Genomic DNA, 9,906 nt, shown 5'->3' on the forward strand with positions numbered 1-9,906 from the left:
CCAAAGTACTGAACTCATATGCAGATTAGCAGAATAAAAATCAAAGAAAAAGATATACTGCATAAGATAAGTAAAATAACATTAAGAGAGTAAATTTTATAAATTGCAAAACAACAATAGAAATCTAGTTACTTCTAACAAATTAGGAGACAGGAGTAAGCTCTAAATAGGAAAACTAATTTGAATTATTAGTAAACTACAATTTGTAGACATAATAGTGAGAACAATCTAATGACTCACCATTCATTTGCCCAACTTCCTTGAATTGATATGCAGCCTAATAGAGTAATTTAATTAATTAGTTCACTTGAGACATGCAATATGAGCAATGATAAAGAAAGTCAACTCAAGAACTGAACTTGAATGGCCTGTGTATGCACTATAAGAATTCTTAATACTCACTTTGTCTCTTCTTTCTTTTAGTCCAAGGTGTAACAAAATTGACGAGAAGCATTGAGAACAAGTGACACTTTCTGAAACACAAAAGGATTTATTTGTGTGGTCATTGAATAAAGCATTGTCTACCAAATAAAAAAATAAACACATTACATGTCAAAACAGTCAAATACATGTAGCAATTAAAGTTAACATAATAATTGTAACTTGGGATTATAGTACTGCTGAAGTAATATGGGACGATGACTTCAAGTTCCTAATGCAAGATCAAGAAAATTCTTTGTATCTTGTCATCAGCCAGTTTTGGAAACAAAGGTTTATATTTGTTGGAGAATAATTGCAACTTCAGTACTCATGCTTTTTATATAAGAACTTTTCTCCTTTTTGCCTATGACACTCTTAGTTGGTTTTTATCTTAAAAATAACCTCTTTTTTCTCTATGCTTAAATGTTTAGTGTGTATACGTGTAAGGTGTCTAGCTAGGTCTTTTGAGTATAATTGTGCTTGCGAGTTGTGGCCAAATTGCATGATTGATTGTAAGGACATGTGAAATTCCACTATGTCATAATGCTAAAGTCTCTTGCCATGCTAATGATTTAATTGATTGATTGCATTGCATTTCACGACAAGCTCCACTCAAGCATGTTGCCATAAGGCTATAGTCTTTTACCAAGACATGAGTTTTTTTTTTTTTGAAAAGCCAAAGAGAATATATTGAAAGGTACCACAAGTACCAGTTAATAACAAAGAAACTCCATCTAGTTCACACGAGTGCCTGTGTTACTATCTAGCCCTTCATTATAGAAGAGATAATCATCATATATACTTTACGAACCCACCAACTCCAAATTTTATAATAGCAAAGCTACCTCACCTACATCTATCAAGACATTAGGGTATTTCTTTAGGAATTGCTTTTCTCTTTGATATATTTTATCAAGGATAAATGAGAAATAATAATTGTTTACTTGAAAACTAATTTCATTTGTTATAATTGTTATTACTTACACAAATTAAGTTATGTTTTATTATATTATGCAATATTTTATTGATCCAAGAGCATTGGAAAGAGAGAGAATAAAGACAATTTGCATTCAACAAGCAAGATGTTTTCTAAGAGTTAAAAATGAAGCACTAGGTGTTTAAGGAATTTTACAATTGTAGAGTTATGTTTAACTCAGGTTATAGATGATTTTATGTATTGGCATTATTGTTTCATTATTTGATAGTAATTAGTCAATAATAATTTGAGAATAATATAATTTACTGTTTGGATTGGTTCTATCTTCAATTTGCAGGTTTAATTTGGGTAATATTAACAAAATAGACAAAATATTAAAAAATGCAAAAACAACATCCATTTTTGTCAAAACAGATGTTGTAATTTGAAAACATTGATTTTGAGGAAAACCGATGTTTAATGCACCTTGCAAATCGGTTTTGATAAAAACCAATGTTTTTCAAATTATAACATTGATTTTGATGAAAATCAATGTTGTAATGAAAAAACAATATTGATTTTTGACAAAATGGATGTTGTAATTTAAAAAACACCAGTTTTTGTCAAAATCCATGTTTTGCATTTTTTTCATTTTTTGTATATTTCTTATTATAAGACATCGATTTTGGGAAGAACTAATGTTGTATAATGAATTTCAACATTAGTTCTCATAACTGATGTTAAAATTGATACTTTTAATGACAGTTGTTTCAATATCAGTTCATAACTGATATTAAAAGTCCAAAAAAACTGATGTTAAAAGCATATTTTTTACTAGTGTCGATATTTAGATTATGAACAAGCAACTAGTTGTAAAGGCCATTGCCTCAAGAGTGTTAATGGTAGGTCTTCCTATAGACATTGATTGACTATTTTAATGGAGCTTCTTCCATCATGCCAAGTTGCTTGACATGCCTAATCGTCTTTATCTTGTTTCTCATATGTGAAACTAATTAAATGTTGAACTAAAGGATCAAGTTTGCTTTGTGATGTCTAATTTTCTTGAAAGTATCATAGAAAATGATATAGGTATAAAAAACAAGCTTAAGGCTACATTAGAGTCAAATAGTAGATTAGGACATTGTGTAATTTTTGTACTGGGTAATTATTGGTCTAATTATAACCTTGGCTTGGATTGGACCTCCTCAGTGTGGGCCATTTTATGCTCGGTATTTGAATCAAACACCTCCAATTTTGAATCTGGCACCTCCCAATTTTTAAATATACCTATTCCCATACTTTATCTGTGTTTTCTATGCCGTTAGGTCTTCTTCATCTCCATTTGCATCCAAGCAAAACTATCTCAGAAACTTTCATTTGTTCCTCTTCGTTTCCATTTGTGTCGACTCCACCATTGATTTCTTCCACCTACACAACTCTGATGAGATTGGGTCGATGTGCAGGTTTGTTTTCTCACTTTTTTTTTATTAAGCTTTTGTTTTATGGACAACCATTTTCGGAAGAGGAATAGTGGCAACTATATTCATGATAGGTATTAAGCTTTTGTTTTGGTTACAAAATGGACATTCCAGAACACAATTTTCATTTTGGAATAGTTGTTCCATGATAGTGAAAAAAGCTTTCGAAATAACTATTCCGGAAATATGTATATTTGTTCTAGAACATGCAATTCAAAATAATGATAGCATTTTCTAGAAAACTTATTCCAGAAACATATTTTATGTTATTCGGAAAGCCTATTCTGTAACTCAACATGTGTTCTAGAATGTTCCTTCTATAAGCTATTCCAAAATAGGGATAAGTGTTTCGAAAACCTATTTCGAAGTAGCTATTCCACAAGGTAAAAATTACCTTCTGGAATAGCTATGCTCTAAAAACCTATTTTAGAGTCGTTATTCTGAAAGGTAAAAATTACCTTTCGAAATGACCATTCTAAAGTAGTTGTGTTCTGAAAATCTATTCCAGAATAACTATTTTAGAAGGTAAAAATTACCTTCCAAAATAGTTATTTTGAAATAGAGATAAGTGCTCCAAAAACCTATTATGAAAGATAAAAGTTACCTTCTAGAATTAGGGTTCATGATGAAAGGACTATTTTTGCCCATACAAATAAAATGAGAGGTGTAGAATACATGTTGAAAGGTGTAAGATTCAAATGCCTTCTAGCTTTTCATTTAATTAGTTGGATTAGTTAGTTAGCTCTTTGGGCCTTAGGTTAGCATGTTGGGTCATGGGCCTAATTAGTTAGTAAAGATATAAATAGCTAGGAACTTTAACTCATTGTAAGTTTGAGTTTTGAAAGAACTGAGATTAATTTTGCTAATTGTGATAGAATTTATTTCTCTTTAACTCTTGTGTGGAATCTTAGATTGCTATAAAAATGACTAAATGATTGTTTTGACTATTTATCTTATTTATTTTGTTCAAAATAATCTTTTATTTTGTTAAAAGTTTAATCACTTTGATAATTTATTTTATTTAAGATATTCAAATGATCTTTTATTTTTTAAAAATTCACTTTGATAAGATATGGTACAAAAATGAACCTTTCAAAATATAAATTAGAACATCTTTAAATTAATTAACACCAAAGTGAACTTTTCAAAATAGAACTAATAGATGATTTCACGTGCTCCACATGTTCACCATATAGTTTATGTATGCATAAAATTAAAGTACATAGGATAGGGTTGTCATGCCTTTAAATTTATTCTCAAATTATCAAAACTACGTCACATCCTATTTGCCTACAATAATATGCTAGCGACAATTATAATAGAAAAAAATATTTAATAGATATCAAAGACAATATCATAAAATTTATAATAAGTCATACATTACTCGATCAATTAAATTATATCCTTAGCACAATAATGTTTTAGCTGCTTCATAAAACCACTATACATTATATATATAAAAAATAGAACCACCATGTATATTTCAATGGCCATCACATAAATTTTAAACCATGTCACCCATGTGCTTGGAGCAACAACTGACGTGTAATTATGGAAGAAAATGCCACATGTAGTATCCGCGGTTGCTCCGGAAAATAAGCCACCCCGGCAAAGCCATGTGCAAAGGAGTTAATAATAATGTTTTTGTTTTCTCATGCCTTTATTTCGTGACCAATGATTTCACACCCATCTGAGCCTAGGAATTTGTGATAATGGAGCCAGAAACAGCAAAGCTTGGATCCTCTCTTCTTGTTGATTCTGTGAAAGAACTAGCAAAGAAGGCACTAATCGAAGTTCCTGAGAGATACGTTCATCCAAACATTGACCCTCCAATTTTAGTCAACACAGACTCTTTATTGCCACAGCTCCCTATCATCGAGCTACACAAGTTATTGTCTGAAGATCTGAAGGAACTGGAAAAGCTAGACTTTGCATGCAAAGATTGGGGCTTTTTTCAGGTTAGTATCTACATCTTTTCTCTCCTCCTTTTTCATTTCTATATGTACGTGTTTTTCTCCCATTGTTTTGATCCACCCACAGAATTACATAACAAGATTTTATTAAGAATAAGAGGTTGAGAATATACGTTAGAAATTATGAAATGTAATAATGAAATCTTATGATTTTCACTCCTTAATTAGTATCATAATAAGCGCAGTGAAAAAAACAACTAGTATCATAAATATTTTCATTTCATAATACATATTTTTCAACTGGTTTCTTAAATGAAATAAATCTTTTTTATTATCTATTCAACCTAAATGAATTTTTGTTTTCTTAATTTCTTAATTATAACTGAAATTTATTATATTAACAAAACATAATAGAATATTTATATATAAATCCCAGTTATAATGTTTTATTTGTTACACAAATTTAAGGAATGTTTAATTATTTATTTAATCCTTATAATTATACAAATTTCATTTTTTAATTGTTATATATACTTTAAAAAATTATATTTTAATCTCTATAATATTATTTGTATTTTTTTTAGTCTCTACTATCTAAACTTATTGGGACTAAAAGAGATTAAAAATAGTATTAAAAAAAATTTGTAATTTTTTTAACCTCTACAATCTAAATTTAATGGGACTAAAAAGTATTAAAAATAGTATTATAAAGATTAAAATGGATGATTTATAAGTCTAGGGACTAAAATAAAGTTTGTGCAACTATAGGATTCAAATCAATGAGTAATTAAACCTTTGAGAAATTTTAATCTAAAAGTTTTAAAAGAATACAGTTAGTTATAATTTAAGTTTTTATTAAAAAATATCTGTATTAATTTATTATTTGTTTGTTAATTTTTATAAGTCTAGGGACTAATATAAAGTTTGTGCAACTATAGGATCCAAATGCAGTATGATTTTAATTTTTTTAATTTAAATTATATTTTTGTTTTCATTATTAATATCAATCATTAATATTAATACTATTCTTTTTCTTAGCAAGTCATGCATAAAAAATTAATTTTTATTAGAAAATAATATTAAAAAAAATAATTTATACCTTGAAAAATAATTGAAATCGGCATATTTTAGATCTAATTTGTTCTTGCAATCAATATACACAAGGGACATGCAGTTTAATGGTACATGAGATGAGATATTCATGCAATTAACTGAGCACAGTTTTATGCATGGAACATGAGTTGTGTGTGCGCGGGTTTAATAATGTAAGTTTGTAAAAGAGAGCTAGAGATCTAGAGATTAAACTTAATTAATTATATATTCAAAATCTTGCACAGCTAGCTGAGTAATTTGTAAGTATGTAAATTAAAGAGATCTAGAGAAAGTAATGCAACTCTATGAAATTGTGGTCACGTGTATATGACAGCTTGTTAATCACGGAGTTGGCATCAAATTGGTGGAAAATATAAAGAAAGGTGCACAAGAACTCTTCAACCTTTCAATGGAAGAGAAGAAAAAGCTTTGGCAGAAACCAGGAGACACGGAGGGGTTTGGTCAAATGTTTGGTTCTAAAGAGGGGCCATCAGATTGGGTAGATTTGTTTTACATTTTCACACTTCCATCCCATTTAAGGAAGCCCCACCTATTCCCTAATATACCACTGTCATTCAGGTGCTCTTTCAGTCTTGTTTCCTTTTTGTTTCTTTTAATTAATAAATTAATTACTGATAATTCTGGTAAAATAATTAATTTTTAATTATTAAAATGAATAAATTAATTCTTTTAATATCTTTTCAGGTAAAAGTTTGATAGTTTAGGGTAAAACGAAACATTTAAGTATACATTAATCACTTTAAAGTTTCAGAAAATTAATTTTGATAGAAGTAACTTGAACTGTTAATAAAACATGTAGATCTCTTAAAAAAATAAAAAAACATTTCTAGTGTTATTATGATATTATCATTAAAAAATATTAATTTCATAAAATTAAACCCCCATTTTAAGGCTGCACCAAATGCAAATCATTACAAAAATAAAAATTGAAATAGCATGCTTATTTATGAGAAACAAACGTTACTGTAAATTTAAAATATTAAAAGAAATAAAAAAAATGCGGGCAACGTTGAATATTGCATTAATTTATTGTATTAGAATTTTATTGAAGTACATATCTTTTTTTTCCTTTCAAATATTGTAATGTTTTTAAATCGTATTGCTCTATCAATTTAAAGTGGTTTTCTTGAAAACCTTACTACAAGTTGGGCCTTAAAATGGGCTTCTAAAAAAGGTAAAATAAAACTTTCCTAAAATTGAAAAATGGGCTAAGTCTTAAAAAATGACTAGATCAAGTAAATAAATCGGGTTGGATTTTTCGGGTAATTTGGTCTAACTCATTTCAACGCATAATTGTCTCAAGAGAAAGGAAACAAGAAGAAAATAAGAAGAATACATAGGAAAAAAATGTCGATGCAACCAATATATATAGTTTAAGCTAAATTTACTATCTTCAATTCGAATTGATATTGAGGTGAGAGAAGTAAAGTTCTAACAAAACCGTTAAATCATAAATGTGAAATGTATTCAAATAAAAATTTTAACTTTTAATTTGTCTATATTATATAATTAACATATATATATATATATATATATATATATATATATATATATATATAAATACAATGTTTTCGATTTTTCATATAAAGATTGTGCCCTAAGCATCAAAAACGTATAAAATGACAAATTCTTGCCTGCCATCCAATGCACACGTTACTCATATGAAATCACAATCACAAGTAATAATATTACTGTCGCAATTTCATAAAATTGTTGCAGTGATTGCTGTCTAGCTAGCATCTGAAAATCAATAAGTAATGTTGGTCGCTACAGGGAAAATTTAGAGGATTATTGTATAAAGATGAGACACCTTGCCATCAACATTTTTGCTCTTATAGGGAAAGCTCTTGGTATAGAACTAAAGGATATTAAAAAGTCATTAGGTGAAGGAGGCCAATCAATAAGGATCAACTACTATCCTCCTTGTCCCCAACCAGAAAATGTCCTTGGCCTAAATGCTCACACTGACGGATCTGCCCTCACCATCCTTCTCCAAGGCAATGAAGTGGTAGGCCTCCAAGTTAAAAAAAATGAAACTTGGGTTCCTGTTAAACCCCTCTCAAATGCTTTCATCGTTAGTCTCGGAGATGTTTTGGAGGTAAGTAATTAAAATTTAGTTAAGATTGCATTAATGACACTTTTTAGGTCTTGGTCACATTCGGTATATATTCTAATTTGGGTCTTTATGCTCAGGATATTCTTTAAAAAATTAAAAGAAAAAATATTTATTATGAAAATTATAAGAGAGTATAAAAAAGTTATAAAAACAACATAATTTTTTACATTTTTATAAAAAAATTTCCTGTAAATTTTTAAGTAATGCTCCAAGGACATTAACTATCATTTACCTTCTGGTGTATTAGAGCATTAATTTGTGACTATGTTCTTGTTATCAAAATGTATGTTAATTAGGGAAGCTAACATTATATTTTTATATTGCATATAGAGGATTAGAGGTCACTTATATATATGTGACCTTAATATTATTTTGTCTAACCCTTAATAAAAAATATTTCTAAAATCCTTTGACAACTTTAAAAAATGTGATGAAATTATGAATAAATGTTACTAATATGTTTTTTATATTTTATTAAATGTTTTGTGTAGCCTATGTTGCTAACTCCTAAAAATGTCACAAAATAACTTTAACAATATGAGTTATATAGAACATATGATAAAATGTCAAAAAACATATTAGTAATATTTATTCATAATTTGAGATATTTTTTGATTGTTGTCAAAAAAAATTAGTAATATTTTTATTTAATGTTAGACAAAAAGAATATTGTTAAAGGTTAATGTATAACAGTGGGTGATTGGTTGATTATTCACCCAAACAAAAAAAAGGTTAATTGGGATATATTTTGAGGAGCACCGAGATTGATTATTTATTGCATGTGTCTTTTTGATGTAAAACTATTGGCACATGTGCTAAGCTGGGCTACATTTAATCGATAAATTACTTTTGCTTATAAAATAAAAGATTGTATTAGTGTCAATTATTATACTTGTGTACATTTGGGTCTTGAATTTAAAATTAATATATCACACACAAAAAAAAAAGATTAGCAATACCTCTTTGGGATTTTAAAATAACATTTAGTCTCTCTTTAAATCAATATAAAATTAAAGAATTAAATCGAAAGGATTTATATCATAAGACTATATCTTCCCTATATTACAGGATTATTTGAAATGTCACACTTTAGAATCTTAATAGATGGTTTAATTTGATAGGTAATGACAAATGGAATATATAGGAGCACCATGCATCGAGCAGTGGTCAACTCACAGAAAGAGAGATTATCCATAGCTACATTTTATGGCCCAGGATGGAGTGGAAACATAGGTCCAGCACCAACTCTTGTTACTCCAGAAAGACCGGCTTTGTTCAAAACAATTGGCGTGGAAGATTTCTACAAGGGATACCTTTCACCTGAGCATCTTGGGAAACCAAAATCATATATAAATGATGTTTTGAGGACCCAAAATGGGCATGTCAAAGGCCTAACTCCTAGCTAGAATTGAATTTGCTTAATGTCATTGAGGGAGACGTATACTAAACCCTCACGAGATAATAATGACTTCGTTTCAAATACTATATATGTAGTTCTTTGTCACAAGATTTGGATTGAAGTATATACATATAAGTGCTCGGCATGTGATAGGATGTTATAATCAAATTACATGCAATAAGGTTAGCATATAAAAAAAAATGCAATAAGGTTAGAAGAGTTATGAAATGTTTCTAGTGAGAAAGGCATGGCTTAATGCTCATTCAAAACTATCAATGGTGTGATACTCGTTAATGGACATGGTTATAGGAGACCAGTGATTAGAAAACCACTTAATATTTGTATCTTAATATAGTCAAGATGAAAGATATATATGTTCCTTAAGATTGTTTAATAAGAAGTTTTTTTTAATGTTTTTTAAGAGTCTTAGGTTGCAAATGTTATATTTTTATATTTGGTAGAATATTTTAAAAAATAACCTCGATCAGTAATTTAACATTTCTGAAAATCATTTTTTAATTAAGTTTTCCACTAAAACATTCCCATAAAGA

General features: G+C 28.6%; 1 protein-coding gene across 1 annotated transcript; it reads left to right on the top strand.

Annotated features, from left to right (window-relative positions):
* Positions 1–4,289: 4,289 nt before the first annotated feature.
* On the top strand, positions 4,290–9,500 carry LOC100781946 (codeine O-demethylase). The gene is made up of 4 exons (XM_003529193.5): positions 4,290–4,772; positions 6,154–6,398; positions 7,614–7,938; positions 9,078–9,500. Exons 1-4 carry the CDS (start codon positions 4,527–4,529, stop codon positions 9,360–9,362), a joined length of 1,101 nt encoding a protein of 366 aa, XP_003529241.1. The 5' UTR covers positions 4,290–4,526; the 3' UTR covers positions 9,363–9,500.
* Positions 9,501–9,906: the final 406 nt, after the last annotated feature.

This window comes from Glycine max, chromosome 7 (genome assembly GCF_000004515.6).
Source record: "Glycine max cultivar Williams 82 chromosome 7, Glycine_max_v4.0, whole genome shotgun sequence".
In the NCBI taxonomy this organism is placed as follows: Eukaryota; Viridiplantae; Streptophyta; class Magnoliopsida; order Fabales; family Fabaceae; genus Glycine; species Glycine max.

Excerpts from the sequence above, each read along its gene's own strand:
- LOC100781946 (XM_003529193.5), top strand. The coding sequence starts at position 4,527 with ATGGAGCCAGAAACAGCAAAGCTTGGATCCTCTCTTCTTGTTGATTCT. Across the intron at positions 4,773-6,153 it reads AAGATTGGGGCTTTTTTCAG|CTTGTTAATCACGGAGTTGG; the intron begins GTTAGTATCTAC and ends TGTATATGACAG. Across the intron at positions 7,939-9,077 it reads GTCTCGGAGATGTTTTGGAG|GTAATGACAAATGGAATATA; the intron begins GTAAGTAATTAA and ends TTAATTTGATAG.